The sequence below is a fragment of the Athene noctua genome, chromosome 1, assembly GCF_965140245.1.
Source record: "Athene noctua chromosome 1, bAthNoc1.hap1.1, whole genome shotgun sequence".
Classification (NCBI taxonomy): Eukaryota; Metazoa; Chordata; class Aves; order Strigiformes; family Strigidae; genus Athene; species Athene noctua.
Window position 1 is genome coordinate 80,704,281 of NC_134037.1, and position 18,108 is coordinate 80,722,388.

The 18,108-nt window shown below is 36.1% G+C and overlaps 1 protein-coding gene across 20 annotated transcripts in view; it reads left to right on the forward strand.

The window, feature by feature from the left end:
• The window catches only part of AFDN (afadin, adherens junction formation factor), a 130,014-nt gene that overhangs the window by 71,146 nt on the left and 40,760 nt on the right, over positions 1-18,108 (forward strand). For 9 of the 20 annotated variants that reach the window (XM_074896663.1, XM_074896678.1, XM_074896666.1 and 6 more), the window contains 8 exons: positions 2,568-2,600; positions 3,016-3,161; positions 4,692-4,786; positions 7,520-7,785; positions 8,273-8,416; positions 11,299-11,497; positions 13,202-13,305; positions 15,906-15,992. In XM_074896663.1, coding sequence (XP_074752764.1) covers positions 2,568-2,600; positions 3,016-3,161; positions 4,692-4,786; positions 7,520-7,785; positions 8,273-8,416; positions 11,299-11,497; positions 13,202-13,305; positions 15,906-15,992 — 1,074 coding nt within the window. Of the gene's footprint in view, positions 1-2,251; positions 2,273-2,567; positions 2,601-3,015; positions 3,162-4,691; positions 4,787-7,519; positions 7,786-8,272; positions 8,417-11,298; positions 11,498-13,201; positions 13,306-15,905; positions 15,993-18,108 lie in introns of all 20 variants that reach the window. The other 11 variants (XM_074896667.1, XM_074896674.1, XM_074896668.1 and 8 more) reach the window with 2 other exon arrangements.

Sequence of the window (18,108 nt, forward strand, 5' to 3'; positions counted from 1 at the left end):
GAGTAGGCGTCAAATATAATCTGGAAGTTACAGGGCTGAATTAAAGAAGGTCACTTGGTTTATATAACTTAACATAAACTAGTAACAGTGACCCCAAAAAGTCTTGGGGTGACAGGGATGGGTACAGTGGGAAAGCAAAGAGAAAGTTCTGCATTTGTTGTGTTGAACTAAAATGGGTAACTGCATAGCTTCTAGAAGATACTGGAGAGGTGGGCTCAAACATCAACTTGATTTGACAACAGATCAAAGCTAGAAAATAGATTATCCTGTGAAACATTCATTTACAGTGCTGAGAAGGGCTTCCCAAATCAAGTCCTGCCTTGTGGTTGTTGCATGCAAGTGTATTTTATATAATCCTGCTGATAGCATTAAAAAAATTAAAACCAAGTGTTTGTCTGAAGTGTCCTTTGTGAAAGCTATTTCTACAGCCTTGCAACTCTATAGTTGCAATCTAATCTCCAACCTAAAATTTAAGGAAGACATCAACAAGGAAGTGGTAGCTGCATTTGTGGGTTTTGAAAGATGTTACCTGGTTGCAAGAAGTAAACTGAAGAGAGTTGGAGGTTAGAAGAAAACTGGGAGAGGTTCTTTCAAATGTCATGTTGAAGAAGCTGGAGGAAAAGGGTAAATTACAAATGTTCCGAAAGAGTAGAACTTCAGTGAATTTGCAGGTTAAGGGTCTGGAGATAAATGCATTGATTCTAAAGCCTGACCGGGAAAATGTCAGTATCTTGGACCTGTTTTAGTGGAGTATAAATAGTACTTAAGTCAAACTACTTCATCTAAGCTGTAGAATGAGTGTTTATATTGATGGCTGTCACAGTTAAATTATCATGTCATAAGTTGCTGTATCACAATAGCTTTTTTTTGCATGTCTGAACTGCAGCGCATACTTGCACTGAAAGGGATCTGAGGGTGTGAAAGACGGAGAAGACAGATGGGAGGCAAGGGGAGAGAGGAACCCAAAACAGCAGTAGTGGGAAGGAGCACAAACTCCTGTGCTATACTGTGGGAGTAAAAGAAATTGTTTAGATCCTAATTTTGCCTGCCTAGATTGTAAGAGGACTTGATAGCTTTCTGAGGTTACTCAGGGAGTACTTGCTAACATTAAGACTGTGACTTTCTGTAGTCTGCATTAGTGTATGCAAATATTACAGAAGACTTTATATGAGATAGGGATAAAATTGGAGAGATCTATGAGAAGACTTAGTGCTTTCAATAAAAATCTAGGCACAGAAACTTAATTCATATAAAAAAAGCCAAATTTTTGGTTTGTGTTTTTTTGTTGTTTTTTTTTTTTTCCAAATCATTCTGTGACATTTCTGATCCTCTGCAGATTTTAACATTTCTTTGTAGAATGAGCATCTCCTTTTGTTTTGTTCCAACACATCTTCAGTCATTTCAAAGTGCCTTGGTTGGAAAGAGGGGAAGAAACAAAAAATCAGTGGCAATTTCTTTTTTTGAGCTCTAACTAAAATTATAATAGCACCAGCAAATGACACCTCAGAGTTTTGCATCTTAAGCTCACTGTGTTGCAGGTGGGGGAGAGTGAGCTGAATAGAAGGCCAAAAAAACTTACATATGAGCTCAGTTTTAATTAATCAGATAAACATAACTGGTAGGGTTTTTCTTGTTTGTTTGCTTAACTCAGTGTAGCTTATGTGTACCAGCATTTAAGAAGCTTAGTGTGGTATTTCATTTGACTCTTTTGTTGTTTAAAACAGTCTTTTGTTCTTTAATTGAAAAGTCATGTATTAAATCTGTTCTAGGTGTTTTATGGTTTTTGTTTGGCTTTGTTTTGTTTTGTTTTCTGGTGGGGATTTTCTGTCCCCCTTTGTGTTTGTTTGTACATTGTCTTCATTGCAGCAGTGTGGGCACATGGCTCCATGATCTGTTACTTGGATGGCTAGTTACCCCATTGCCTGCAAAAACTTCTGAGGGGTTTCTGTGGTGCACTGAGCATGGAATAACCAACTAGTCTGGGATGTCAACTAGTACACAGCATTCCTTGAATTAATTGTTACATGTGGGCACTTCAGTTCTTAGCTGTTGTGCTACTAGTCCTTTTAAAAAAATTAATTTTTTAAAAGGGGCTCAGTTGCGTTGTAGCTACTGATTAATGCATCTGTGTATAACTGTGAACATAAGTGTTGTACCTTCATATTTAGTGTTTGATTTCTAAAGCTATCATGATTGTTCACAAGTTTCTTTCTTCTATTCTGTTTGATTTCCTTCGTCCGTTTTTCTCCAGGAGGTAGACCAGGTTGATCAGGTAGGATATATTGCTGGGAACTGATCCTAGCTATGTTGGCTTAGCTCAGTTTCTCATGCTGCTTCCATATCAAAATACAATACTCAAACAGCTGGACTTGAACAGTTCATAACACTCATTCAGCAACTGGAACATGCAGTACTAAAATCCTTTTTTGACTTTGCAACTTTTACGGCATTCCATAATTTCTGCTTAACGCACTTCAATGTGGATATGAAATGACCAAAGTTCTTTTTCTTCCCTTTATTTTCTTTTTTTGTTGTTTGTGGTTCCTATTCTTTGGATTTCATCTGAGGTTGCCTGGCCTGGCATTTGTGGTCGGGAGATGGTGAGATAGATCAGTACTTGATACTGAATCACCTGGTATGAAAGCCAGTGAGTGCAGTATCAGAGTGGCAGTGGGCAGTAGTTGAATATGCACTTAAAAGTGCACAGATTACCAGATACTGCATTCTGCTAAGCTCTTAGCACTATATAACTAGATGCTTATGCCGTGACTTTATTGATATGGCTATTGGCAATTTAACAGAATTTCATATGTTCAGTGACCATGTTAAAATTCAACTTAACAGTTACAGCAATTGCAGTATTACATATAAACATTTTGCAAATATCTGGTATCTGAGATATGTTTGGTGAAATGGGAAAAGGTACTGGTCTATCTTTTGGAGCCTTTTTAAGATGCCGTGTTTTTATCAGAAAACTATTTCCCTGTACTATTTCTTGCTTCTTTCTGCTTACAGAAACAGAAGAATATTGCTGGGGCACTTGCCTTTTGGATGGCAAATGCATCTGAATTACTGAATTTCATAAAGCAAGACAGAGATCTTAGCCGAATTACTGTGGATGCACAAGATGTTTTGGCACATTTGGTTCAAATGGCATTTAAGTAAGGCTATCAAACTTCTGTTTCACTTAATGTATTCTATGTTTCTGTGATTTTTAGAATAAATTCATGTTTTTGCCAGATCTTAGGTATGGCAATAATGTCTTTTCTGTGTTTTTAAATATCTGAGAGGAAGACTTACAAGAGGGGCTAGAATTACTTTTTTAGACAGGTAGTTTGTTTTATGATATGTATCACTGGGTTACGCAAGGAATTTCACTGTTTAGCTTTAAAGGGGGGCTGTATTGTTCTAAAGAGCAGTATGTAGTGTGTGAAACCTTGTCATTGCCTTTGGAACTTCTGAAAGGTATCAGAGATACACCCAATTTATTTTGTATGTACTACTACAGATTTTTATTTTTTCCTGTTGGTGAATTATGGGCAAATAGGATATACCAAGTAGGTATTTTTATAGTCTTTCAGTTTTATAGCACCTCTGAATTACTAACTGTTAATGAAGCTATGCCTTTTTGCCTCAGGTCAGTGTTTTGGATTGGTGGCTAATTCAACTTGCTAGATAGTCATTGAAGAGAGAATATTGTTGTGGCCAGGAAGGAATGGCACTGTACATGATGAGCAGGCTGTATGCAAAAGGGTATTTCTGAATTTTAGCTGTGTGTGAATTCTCCCCTGAGTACACTGTAACATGGCAGATTCTATATGGATGTATTAAACTTTTGGGAGAACTGTAGAAGATATACTTAGAAGGCAAATAAAAAAGCACAACAGAAGCATGAAAAGAAATAAATCTCCTGTGAAAATGTTACTTGATGGGGACAACTGGCATACACCAGAATTGGTTGAAATTGCCATGGCTTTTGTTTCCTAGTAGTTGAGGGTATTTCATTTAAAATGTTACAGTGAAACAGAAAGGGGAGTTGTAGAAAGCCATGAAGTAGTTTTATATATATATATATATATGTGATTACAATTTGATTCCCTTTTAGTTTCAGTTCCTAACAGAAAATGTATAAATCATTTATAAAACACTGTGTTAAAGAAAATGTTTAATTATTAGAAAATAAAGAATACTAAACTGGACTTTTAATTTCACTGTAGTTAAAGTACAAGAATAAAATCGGTTATACTGTGGCCATTTCAGGATCTTATGCATTGGCTCAGAATAGGAAAATTATTTTTTAAAAAATACTGCTATTGATAGATTTTAAAACAGAGAAAAACATATTTCTGTTATGCTAAAACAGTTTTTGCAATTTTACAGAACCAGAGTTTGGCCTGACAGCATCTATTTATGTATCATATGACTTTTTCTTACAAGTGTGGTAGCAATACTGCACTTAAGTAGCTGTGTGTGTTCTCTGACAACCTCATTCTTTTTACAAGATTTCTAGGAAAGTAATGGGAGAACTGGTCACTCTGACCTTTTAAAAAGTATTATTTGGTTCCCTATAATCACATACATAGCACTGCGATTTCAGAAATCTTGTAATTTGATATATCTCTTTTCAGAAGCATTCAGAATTAACACATACAGGATTTAAAATTTTTTTTGTTTTTTTCCCCCTCTTCCAGGTACCTGGTTCATTGTCTGCAATCAGAGCTTAATAACTACATGCCGGCGTTCCTTGATGATCCAGAGGAGAATAATCCTCAGAGGCCTAAAATAGGTTAGGCTGCTTGATCTTTGCTTGTGTCTTCTAAACCACCCAAACAATTAGTAATAAATAGAATTTTTCTTAACAGTGATATGACATTTACAAGTTGCCCTAACCCCTGAGAGTTGTTTGGATCAATTTTGTATGAATGACTGTAAATGATGATCGTGACATTCAAATGATCTCTATTGGGTTTAAAAATCATGGAATACTTTAGTTTGAAGGGGATGCTCTGGATCTCATCTGATCCGGTGACTTGCTCAAAGCAGGTGCAGCTGGATCAGGTTGTTCAGAATATCGCCCAGCTGAATTTTGAATCTCCACTGACAGATGGAGATGCCACAACATCTCTAAGTAACTTCTTCCAACATTTGACCACCCTCATCGTGAAAATACTTTTCCTATATCTAATTGAAATTTTCCCCGTTGCAATTTTTGTGTTGGTTTGTCTGTTGTAAGTAATCACTGTGCACCTTTGAGAGGGATCTTGTTCTGAACCCTCCCGTTAGGTAGATGAAGACAGCAATAAGCAGTGCCATTGGTCTTCTCTTTCCCCACAGTAAACCAAATCCACTTCTCTGTCCCTCTTTTATGTCCTTTTCTCCAACCCCTTAATCATCTTGGTGGCTGTGTGCTGAATTTGCTCCATTGAATAGGTATCCTCCTTGTACTGTGGAGTCTAAAACTGGGTGCTGTGTTCCAGATGCAGTTTCACAAATTCTGAATGCATAGGAAGGATTACTTTCCTTCCTTTTGCTAGTTGTATTGCTGCTAATTTAACAGTTTAGATGCAGCTGGTTACCTTGCAAGAAAGGATACGCTGCTTAATCATGTGCAACTTGATGTTTACCAGGATCTCTGCATCATTTTTGGCAGGGCTGCTTTCTATCCAGATGGCACCTAGCCTATACTGTTGCATAGACTTACTCCTTCCCAGATGCAGGACTTGGCAGTTGCCTTTGGACTTCACGAAGTCCCTGTCAGCCCATTTCTCCAGCCTACTGAGGCCCTTCTGGAAAATACTGCCACACTTCAGTGTATCAGTATTTGCCCCCAGCTTGTTATCATCTGTGAATTTGCTCTCTATGCAGTCCAGTGGAGAATGCACTCCATCCAGTTGCTCAAGGTATTTATAAAGTCATTGAACTGTCACTCACAGCCTCTATCCATGAGGGAAGCTGCTAATAGCTGACTGCTGGCTGGACTTTGTATCTACAAATCTATCAAGTCCAATGGTCCAGCCAATTCTCTACCTACATTATCATCTGCTTATCCAGTCCTTATCTCAGCAGTTTTACTGTAACGTTGCTATGGGAGAATTTGACAAAGTACCTCCCAGTTAGTAAGGTTAAGCTGACTGGCCTTGTAGATTCCTGCCAAGGATCCCTGCTGTGGTACTTTAAATATGATAGTGCTTTCAGCCTTCCTAGGCTGTTCCTGTCCATGAGAGCATTCTGGTCATGTGTGCTATCCCACTGTGTCTGTAACCCCAGCTTAGTGACTGTGCTCAAACTTCTAATGCCTCTTGTTTTTCCATGCTGAACACATTCATGGACGGGCCTCTGAGATAGGAACCCCCATTGTGCTTTTCATGGGGCAAGTGTGAGAGACTCCTACATTATGTAGCCTGATGATCAGAGAAGAAAATGGAAAATGGAAAAAAGATTCAAGTTTGAAGGGATTAAATGGGGATCAAAGGTTAGAAAGAGTTAAGAGAATAGTGACATTCTGAATAATTGAAGATGATCTGCAGAGCTATTAAATACAGTCATTCTGTTCAGCTACGAAGAGTATTTATACAAAATTTATATACGCTTCCTGGTCTTTTGGATATTAAGCTTGCTTTTTTCCTGTGTTGAACGTTGAAGGAAGAACATGAAGATGTACTGGAGTTTTATTAATGCTCTGTACTGTAAGAGAGAACTTTGAAAAACACAAACCTTGAAAAAGTAGCTGACACTGGTGTAAAGGTAGATGATGTTAATTACTTGTTATTTTTGAGCTGCTTTATAGATTTCTTACACAGATTTTTTTTTTTTCAGTCACGAAACTATGTTTCAGTGCTGAAGAAATTACTTTGATGGTCTCTTCAGTAGAGATTTCAGATAAAAGTACTGCCTTAAAAGAAGGCTTGGAGATAAATGTTCTGTTGTTCCACCAGGAAGCATATAAGGATGTTTGCTCCTGGTGAAGCTAACAGAAGGTCATTATTGCTTTTGATGTAATATTACAATGAACTAATGGTCAAAATGAAATTTGAAGAATATTTTAAAAAACTAATGTGTCAAGTACATCGTGCAATGCACATAGTTTCTGCTGACATTTTTGAATACAGTTTGATATTTAACTGCAAGGAGCTATGATATAATTGCAATATGCATTTGAAACAGAATATAAACTTTTTAACTTGTTCTTAAAATAACAGAAAAATGAGTTTACTCAAGTGAGGACATGATTTAAGTGTCAGCTATAACCAATGATATACTTTATATACTAAATATTTCCCCAGAAGAATTTATTTTAATTTCAGGAGTTAGAAAACATGTTTCAACTATCAGTTTATGTTCCATCTTGAAAACCACGAAGCAGTGAATTTATTTCTGAAAGTATGTATAACTTAAATACATGTAGGTTCTACCTAGCATTCACCAACCTGGGTTAGGTGTCTGTATTATTATTTATGGCCTACGTCAATTGTACATTACAGTATGTGAACGTGATTTACTTTTTGTTTTATCTCTGTAGATGATGTGCTGCATACATTAACTGGAGCTATGTCCCTGTTACGGCGGTGTAGAGTGAACGCTGCTCTCACTATACAGCTTTTCTCCCAGCTGTTTCATTTTATCAACATGTGGCTCTTTAACAGATTAGTTACGGCCCCAGATTCGGGGTTATGTTCACATTATTGGGGAGCTATTGTTCGTCAACAGTTGGGCCATATTGAAGCCTGGGCAGAAAAACAGGGTTTAGAACTGGCTGCTGATTGCCACCTGAGCAGAATAGTGCAGGTGAGTGTATGTATTTCTGATTAACATTTCTCTCATAATTGTATATTCTGTGTTCCTAGAGAATGGTGTGTGGATGAGAGTAGTTTGTGTGCATCAATCCTGGAACATTGAGGTAACGTGCAAAACCATAAAAAATGCTTTCAACATCATTAATATTTAAGTTACAAGTTAAATTAATAATTAGTGATTTTTAGCCAACATGCTGTTCAGTTTCGAAGACTGAGCTATAACTATGCTGAAAAGAGACAAGAAGAGTAGCTGAAAAATTGATATGCCTAATTTATGAGAGATTAGTATTAATTCATGTTGTAGGTACAGGAGATATATTTAGTGGCTGTTTTGGGGATATTTATGTTGCTTCTGTATACATCTGATTTCTTGCTTTGTCTTTTCCTATCTGTCATCTAAAGAAAACTCAGAAACAAGGCTTACGATTTCATTCTGATTTGGGCTTTTCTCCAGTGACCCTTTTTGTTTTCTCTCCTAGGCAACCACATTGCTTACCATGGACAAATATTCACATGCAGATGTTCCAAATATTAATAGTACTTGCTTTAAACTGAATTCTCTGCAGCTACGAGCTTTGTTGCAGAATTATCACTGTGCTTCAGATGAACCACTCATCCCAAAAGTAAGCCTTTTTTATTGTGCTGTTTAAAATACCTGAGGAATATAGACTTAAAATAGAAACACTGCCTGAAAATAGCTATCTTATTGTTGATTGGTTTGGAATTGTTATGAGAAGAGTCAGAGTGAGCAATCTGACTGTTAGCAATCTGACAATTACTTCTACTGCAAGAAGTCTTGGTGTTATCAGCCTGCTTCTGGCCACCAACTTTGGGTGTACTTCACTGCAACTTGAGCAGGATATTACCAAAAATCTCTCTTACACTGAGTTGGAATGTAAGGTAATACTCCATGTTAATCATACTCAGGTGTCACTGCACCTTAGGTCATTTGTGGGTGAAATCCAGTAAGGCAGTAGAGGAGAGGTGCACAGAGCACTCCCAAAAGCTAGTTCTATGTATAATCACAGGAACAAAGATTGAATTTTTGACTAGAAATAAAATGAATGAAGCAGGAACACTAAGCTTTTTGCATGTGTGGGGTAAAAATCAATGAATCTTGAATCCCTTCATACAAGGAGCAGACAGATTGTCCTTTGATGGGCAGATTGATATATGGAACATGTATGTAGAGAATTTTTTTTTTCAGGACTGTTTTCTTATCTTGATATTTAAGACATAACTGACTATTCTAAGTTTTATCTGTGGGAAACATTTTTTTGGCAAGAGGCAAAAGAGGTTTTGTGTTCCTTGCAGATTTGTAATCATATGTGGATAAAAATTCTTAAGGTAAACACTGATTACAGGATAGTTGACCAATCTCAAAAATCTTAAAAGATGAAGATAATCTAATATTTATATAACTGAATGTGTTGTCTACAAAGTCTGTTTTTTAATAACTTCAGATACATCTTTTTATTAAATCAAAAGTACTAATACAATGGTTCTAAAGGGGGTCTTGTAGCTTGGATATACTTTTATCTATCAGCTACCAAACCAAAAAGTCTTTTGCTGAGGAACATAGCTTGTATTTCCTGTTTACACATAGGTAGAATTCCACAGTTTATTATTATTGTTCTTTAGGGACCTCCAAAGAAATTTGGTGATAGATTTGACAGGTGGTCTTTGTGTCAGAGGGAGGATTACAGTATGGCTAGTTTGTGCTGTTGTGGTGAAGTGGTATTTGAGGCTTCTTTGCTCCTTGCTATGAAAGAGATTTGTATGCTCAAACCCTGATTTACTGCTGTCAAATCTGAAAAATTTCAAAGCTTGGAATTTCTTCAAAGGAATGTAAGTGTATTTTCTTCTACACATTTTAGCTTGATGGAATTGTTTTAAAAGAGCACTTCTAAAGACAGTCTGGATTTATCCGACTTCCTCCTGGAAATTTGCTGAAACTGAACATTCAGATGAGAACACTTACATGATTGTCACAGCTGTATTCTGTGTTGTGCTCCAGTAATGGAATTGTTGTATCAGGTTTATATATTCTAAGTTGCACATTAGTGTAACTGGGGTGAAATTGAGACCGAACTGTTAATCTGGTCTTGTGAGCTGAGTAGAAGCTGTGGAAAGAGACTGGAAATCACATCTGAATCTTTCGTAAAACAAATACCTGTAGTAAAGGAATCTACATGTAATATTTGCAGCAGCTTCAGGTAAATTAGTTGTAGTAATTCTGTCTTGGATGTCATCAAAATCATACATATCTGAGGTGAGTTCTCTTCCAGAAAGAATGCTGGTTAACTAGAGGTAGAGATACTTTGAAGTATTGATGCTGCCTGGTCATTCAGATGTAGTGATGAGTCAAACCTGGGGCAATTTCTTGGTTTCTCAGGCAGAGCATGCAACTTGGAAGAGACTGAGTGCTCAGAGAATTACTACTTAAATATTTTTTAAAAGTTGCCTGTAACTTTGTTTTATTTCACTTAACAACTGAATACTTTCATGGTAAAACTTAGGCCCGCCTAAGGGTTATAAGGTAACAGAAAAATTAACTACTTCAGGAGAGAGAGAGAAGAGCCTTTTAATTGTTCACTCCTTGGAGTAAAGACAAAAACCCCCCAAAATTTTGGATAAATAGAAGAATGTAAAAACACAAAGTTCTTCTTGGACCATTACTTTTTGCAAAGTGGTTAGGAATTTCATTTTTTGTTAACTTCTGAACTAATTTTCTTCAGTTCATACAATCTAGTAACAGATACCGTACTGAAATTTTACAGATAGAAGGAAGAGTAAGTACTGTGTGCTATGTGCAACCACAGTAGCTCTGTTGTGAAAAGTATGCTGGTATCATAAAGCTTTTTGTGCACCAAGTGTAAAACTTTAGAAGTTCCCTGCTGCACCTTGAGTGATCCAGCACTTGTGTGTTTCTACAGTGTTACTTAAAAAACAGATCTACCTTAAGGTGCCCTTCATGTTATAGTGAACTCTAAGAAATGTAGAATTAAATTAGTTTTATAAAACCTCCAAACTAGGGAACTGTATATGCTATTGGTCCCCTGTGAGTACCTGTGTCCTGATGGAGCTGAAAATCCAGGTTTACACAAGTTGTTTGTTTCCTTCCTATTTATTTAGTCTTACAGAAGTATATATATACTCAACAAAGTGTCAAAATTTTAAACCTGTGATCCCACCTCTGCACATGCATGCTCTCTGCTATATGTTTTTAAATACAGCTCTGATATCAAGTAAAACCATGCACCACAAGTTTCAAAAATACTGAAGGAAAAGTAAATGCTTCTGTTACGTTCTCTAACTACATAATCTATGGGCTTTAATCAAATAAAGTAATGCAGTGTACTGACTGTACCTAGAAGTTTTATATCTGATAGTTGACTTTCCAAATTCCTTTTTCTTGCACTCTTAGTATTTCTTCATGTTAGGTTTTTCTCCTTAATAAAAATTATCCCTTTATAGTAACAATGTATTTCTGCCTTCTGTCCAGGAATTGATAGATAATGTAGTAGCTGTTGCAGAAAATACAGCTGATGAACTTGCTCGCAGTGATGGCCGAGAAGTCCAACTGGAAGAGGATCCTGACTTACAGCTACCTTTTCTTTTACCAGAAGATGGCTATTCCTGCGATGTTGTTAGAAATGTTCCAAGTGGTTTACAAGAATTTTTAGATCCACTCTGTCAGAGAGGTTAGTTCTTCTGTTGTTGTACAATGATCCTTTATTTTTTGGGTGTAATGAACACAGTATAAGAAGATTCAAACATACATAAAGTGGTCTACATTTAACTAAAACGTATTTTGCATTCTGTGTTCAAGTGACCCGTAAAAGGTATGCAGCATTTTTTAATCCTTACCCTTTCTCCCTGTCGCTCTCATTCACTTTCAAAGTTCTGAATAAGCAGTGCTGAGTTGCCAGTGCCTACTGAAACTTTGTTTTGCCTTTGCTCCAGAGCTTGTTTGGATTTTGGTGCTAGAGTAGCAAAAATTTACCTAAGTATAAATTTTTAATATTTCAACAATTTCATAGTCAACTTTTAATGCTAATATGAATTAAGTAGTTGTCACTTTTTTTTTAACTCATCAGTTACTTCCATGTAACATTAAAAAAAAACAGACTTAAATAGTTCTTTTAACATTCATTAACATAAGAACATATGGTTTGGGTGTTTGTATCCAGGAAAATTTCAGATGACATGTAGAGAGCTCTTGTGGTTGTACAAAAGTGATCTAAACTTGAGAAAGTAAAGCAGGAGGTCTGTGCAAGCATTTACAGTGAATGAACAAGTTGTGATCCTTACCTTCTAGTACGCAATTTTATTAGAAGCTTTTCTGTTACATAATTTCTTAATTTTCTGCATAAAAAGAACTTGTTTAAAAACTCCCACAGGAATATCCTGGTAGGTAGGACAGCAAAGGAGGCTGTTGACAAAGCAGACTTACTCTATCCTGCAGTGGATTTTGCAGCTGTTTGTTCCAATTTAGTTTATAGAAAAGCCATATTCTTGTGTTTAAAAAAGGTAGGAAACTGACTGGGTTTGACTGTCTTGAAAGGACAGTGAGTTACAGAGGATGCAGTCTTGAGACTAAAGAAGACCAGTAGAATAAATAATTAGTAAGATGTCTGTATAGTTACTAAGGTCTCTTTAATGCATCCATTCAAAATTTTACTTTTTAGCTATCTCTTAAATTATGCTGAGGGACTGGTTTGCCATAAATCAGTGAAAGCTCAATTGCTGGAAGATGGTCATTATGAGGAGGAGAATCTCCTCAGTTTGGATGGAGTGATTTGTAATTTGACTGGATTCTCGCTGTCCCTGATTTAGGAGACAATGTTGGATACCTTTCAGCTGCTTTCACTCCTTTTTTCAAAGTTCTAGGAATTGATCAATTAACAAAAAACAAATCAAACAACGCCCTACTTTTAATGACATAGTTGCATTTAAAATGTAATGAGTTCAGGCAATGCTTCACCTCTGCCAAATATATGCTGATACTGGTTAGCTAGACTCTGCAAAGCAGAAGATTTCTGTGGTGCTCTTCTTATTCAGAGTTATGTTGGTTTGTATTTTAAGAGATGGCTTGGTGTTTCATGTCTCTTGAGTCTGGTTGGTACAAGCAATATTTTGCAGTGCAAGCGTTTTCTATGAACTTGTAGTGTTTTTTACATATATATATATTTCTCAGAAGCAGCAGCTATAGAACTGTAGGATTTTGTAGATCCGATAAAATTTCAGTGAAGCACATAATGGCATCTAAGATGCAAGATTCAACATACTAGTGAATATAAAAAGATAAATGCTTCTATTTGGTATTTCCTTGTGGCAGGGTATTTGATTTTAATTAATTTGTTGAGAAAATACCATGACTATGTTGATGTTACTTGTTCTTTTAGGTTTTTGTAGACTAACACCTCATCCACGGTCACCAGGCACGTGGACAATATACTTTGAAGGTGCAGACTATGAAAGTCATCTGTCACATGAGAATGCTGAGCTAGTAAGTATTGATTCAGTGAATAATTGTCAAAACTGATGTCTTGGCAAGCCATTGTGTTTTACATGATGAGATTTAATCCTTACTAGGAAGAATGAACTTTATAATTAAACATGTAGTTCATCAGTGATTTGCTGAATTTTGTAAGTCAGTATTTTTCTAGGCTGTGGCATGATACACTATCTCAAGTAAGCAAACTTTGTCGTATTCCCCCACCCTGAGGATACATGGTGAAGAAATTCTTTTTAAACAGAGGCAAAAATACATATGGACATGCATCTTTAAATAACTTGTAATGTGAATGGAGCTGCAGGCTGCTTTTATTTATAAACTGGCAGTTACCAAATGAATGTTTAGTATTAAGTTGTAATCTGGTATTTTTCCTTCTGCTAGGATTTCAGGAAAAATTATTAGGTTTCCTTTTCATTATATTTATTAAAGAAGGGTTTCACTTCAGTGTGAGGTGGTTTTTTTCTGTTGCAGAGGTTTTTTTATTTAGTTTCTATGTTGGTTTTTTGTGGTGGGTTGGGGTTTGGTGGGGGAGAGAGTGTGTATTTTGAATATGTGATAACCAAGAATATAAAAGTTACAGAACAGCTTCATTTTGGAAAGATGGTGGCTTTATGTGAAATAACTTTTAGAGCAACTAAACAGAAATAGCTTTATATTTATAATTAGTATTTCAATAAAATCAGGAAGGCCAACATGAAACTAGAATTATGTTCCTAAGGCCTTCTATGAAAAATATTTGCCCCTCACTATTCAGAGGGACTGGAAAGCTTCATCTACTCTGTTTAGAAGCCAGCATTTGGTGGATGACGTTATGCCATCTTGCTGCAGTGGCCTAAAGAACATTTTTACTTCACAGAAGAGAGCATCTCCTAAATCTGTATGATTGGTACAGCAGAGCCCAGTCTTGAACTGATAAGCCAGGCTCTGCAAGCGTGATGTGTCTTGGTAAACAGCTGTTTGACTGAGGAAAATACAGTGGAGACACTCCTGAGACATGCTCTTCCTCCTCCCTTTGTTGCTCTAAAGAAATGCGTTTTTTAGAGCCAGTGGAAACAAAAGTCATCTGAAGTTACACTGCCTACTTGCTGTTACTCATACTAAGAAAAAACTCGAGTAGAGTTCTGGACAGTCCTCCTTACAAAGGCTTGGTTAAGAAATGCAGGATGAGTGGATGCTACTATTTCCTTCATCCGTGAAGATGAATGCCATGTAAGACCATCCAGATAACCTGATCTAATCATTCTTCTCTCTGGTGCATGTATGTTAATTGAATGTGCCAAGCTTGAGAGTTCTAAGTTTTTAGTCTTGGTGTCTGTGAAGTGCTCTAAATGCTGGTTCAGAAATTACCTCTTGGTGCAACATGTCTATATAACCTAAATGCTAAGTAAATGTTCCATATTATAGCTGTGAGGTGTTTTCCTTTTGTTTTTTGTTTTGGGGTTGTGGATTTTTTTTTTTTCTTGTGAGGTTTTTTTTTTCATCCCCAAGCCCAAACTGTTCTTACAGTTTTGCTTCTGTTGGTAGTCTGGGGAATTGCCCAGTCTGGGCAGTCCTCCTCAAGTTTTCCCTGAAGAATTAATTTTATTCTTAGACCAAGAGAGAAATTCAGTATACACTAAATGATGAAGTTACGTTCCCAGTAGCTTACCTTTTCCAGTAGGTATGTCTTTTGTTGAATTAGTTTAATATTATTCTAGTTTAATTAATGACAATAATCCTAAATGAAGTAGGAATAGATTCTGCTGTTCTGCCATCCTTGGCACAGGAGTGACACAATACTCCTAGCTTAAAAACTACTTGCATTTCTAATACTTGAACTTAATCAAAAAGTGTTAATATTTTTTTTTTAATTAATTGCCTTTGCTTATATTTTTACTTTGTTATGGGTCTTATGGAATTTGCAGTTAGGTTTTAATATGAATACAGGCTAGGGTGCTTTAACTTACTTGCTTCATCTAATGAAGACTGGCAAATTTTTGAATAGAGGGAACTGGCAATGTTGCAAAGATAAAAAAAAATACTGAATATGTTTAGGGGCTCAGGCTATATTCAAGTTACAGAGTTTTCAGAGGTGACATTTTTTGGAACTTTCTTTCAATGCTTTAATTCTGCCCTTGGAAATAATTAGTCTCCTAATATCTTTGCAGAATTATTATATTCTGTATGCAGCACTAAAAACTGAGCTCCATGTAGATCCCACTCATGTTTCTAATAGGGGCCTACTATATCTGAACTTCATTTTTAATTAAAAGTTACTACAGTTTTATAGGCCTGTTACATTTCAAATTCTGAATCATTAATAATCTCTTCACTGAATTAGAGAAGGAGAAACAATGGGTAGACTTCAAAGCTTTGTCAATGTTCACAACACAGGTGTAGTACTCGATAATGTAAATCCATATTAATCAAATGTTAGAGATTCTACCTTGAAAATGGAGTACCAGACATACTGTTTAGGATGTGAGGTCTGCTGCTGCAGTAGCAACTTAGTTTTGATTGTAGAGGAGCTATTTTGTGCAGTAATTTTCCTAGCCTGGCAGTGAATACTGAACTCTTGTCTTTTTTCTTCTTTCCCCTTCCCTGTTTGATAGGCTCAGCCTTTGAGGAAAGAACCTGAAATCATCACTGTAACACTAAAAAAACAAAATGGAATGGGCCTAAGCATTGTTGCTGCCAAGGTATGGAAGGTGGTTTGTTTAAGTGTTATTGAAAAAAGCTTTTTTTTATCAGCCTACTCTGGAAAATGTTAATGGAAAAATCTATTTCCTTTCGGGTAGTTGTGTGCATTATGTTAATCATATTTTTATTCTGGCTGGGGAATGTTTCTGTAAAATACACAGATGTGAACAATGCAAGAGGAAACATAATATGGATGTAGTGATTATGCCATTTAAAATTAAACCTGTACTATAGGTCTACTAATTTTTTCAGAGCCAAAATTGGTAGTGTTACTAAATGGATTTAATAAAGAGGTTTATTTAGCACTGCTGCTGAAAAATACTAGAAGTATCTAGGAAAGAAAAGCAGTAAATATAAAGAATAAAATGTGTGTAGTTTTTTTAATGTAATGAATAAATAAAATAATTCAAATATACACATTAAAGTTTGTATCCTTTCTGCTATTAAGATAGTATCTTATCTTTCACGGTATACAGATGCTTGTATGACTTCAGTTTTGCTTCTTTATAGTGGAGAGCTACAGCATATTAAGTAGCTTGGTGAAAGAGGGTATGCCTCTTGCCCTGACTTGCTGGAATTGTGCTACTCTTAGTAGCACTAGATAGTAATGTATAGAATGCACATACGACTCCAGCCACCAGATGGAGGACTCCACTAGTTGTTCTTGCTTTATTAACTGTGTCACATATCAGACATAACCTTTGAGTTTTAAGATTGTTATAAATCATGCAACTGTTATATCCAAAAGTCCTTGTTGTAATTATGTGGTGTGAAACAGAACAAGTCTTCCCTAATGTCTCTTCACTGTGTAGTACTTGAGACTTCAGAATAGTTGTCCTTCTTGGCACTTAGTGCATGGGCTGAAAATGTAACTGGTTTACTGCTTTTAAGTTATCTCACAGAGTTAATTGCTTCAAAACAGCACTATGTTTTTTTAGTACAACTTCGTTCATTTCACTGTCTGTTCTTGAAATGGTAATCTTGCATGGTGTTGGCTTTTAAGATTTATTTCTGACATCTGTAAAAGAATATCAGGCAGGTATCAGGTATGTATTGCTACCAATCGGCAATTAATGAGGAAACTATTCAGGATCTGAAAAATTTAACTCAGTATTCTGCTCTTATTTTGGTGGTGTGGGTTAATAATTTGAGATGCAAATACTAGACCTTGAGATAGGCCAGATTAAATATGTATCAGACTTCTGGCTGCCATCTAAATTTCCATTGAATGTTTCAAAATGTGCAGTGGAATTTTTTTTTTTTTCACTTCAGACTGAAACCTGATTTTTGATTTGGAGAGAAGCAGGATATAACAATGAAAAAGTTTTCATTTTCACTGGAGCTGGCTGGCTTCTATACATTGTTTTAACAACTGACACTGAGCTGCCATTAGCAGTATGTAACAGTGCTACTGGTCTGCGTGTAAGCTTGATTTGAAAGTTTCTTACAAGTTATTTAACCAATTTCATGGTTTAACACAATCAGCAATGGAAGCAGCAGTCTTCATCTTAGCACAGCTGCAGAAACACCCACCAATTCAGGCAGCGATTCCATTTCATCTTGCTGCTGTGTGCCTGCTGCAGTATTGGAATTCTGATTTTAAAATGGTTATGTCTTAAATCTTGAACCAAAATAAGCAAGAGGCAGGTTTTTATCTTACTTACAGTGTACACAGAATAGAAACATTTGTTTAATTTGAAGTCAGCAGAAAGTTCATTGGACAGGAATAATCATCTTGCATTGTGTTGAAACAAGTTGCTGTAGAAGTTAAATAGGATTATTTTCAAGGCGTTATTTCAAGGTGTTCAAAGTTGCTTCTTGTAACTAATTAATAGCATGTTTTTCCTATAATAGGCGTTATAAAAACAACAGAGTAAGGAATAATACACAGGCATTAATTTTCTCAATCTGGCCAGAGCAGAACAGATTAGAGAATTGAGTGAGCGTGACTGAGAAGCTAGAAGTAGTGGGTGGATTTTTTTCTTTCTATTCATATCTTGTTGACTTTACTAATAATTTTTTCAACATGTCTCAATTCATGTATGCTGTTTTGCCAGCATAAAAGTGAAAATGCTTTTGTTTTTCTTTTTCCTCCTTTGGCTGAGGAAAATGGAG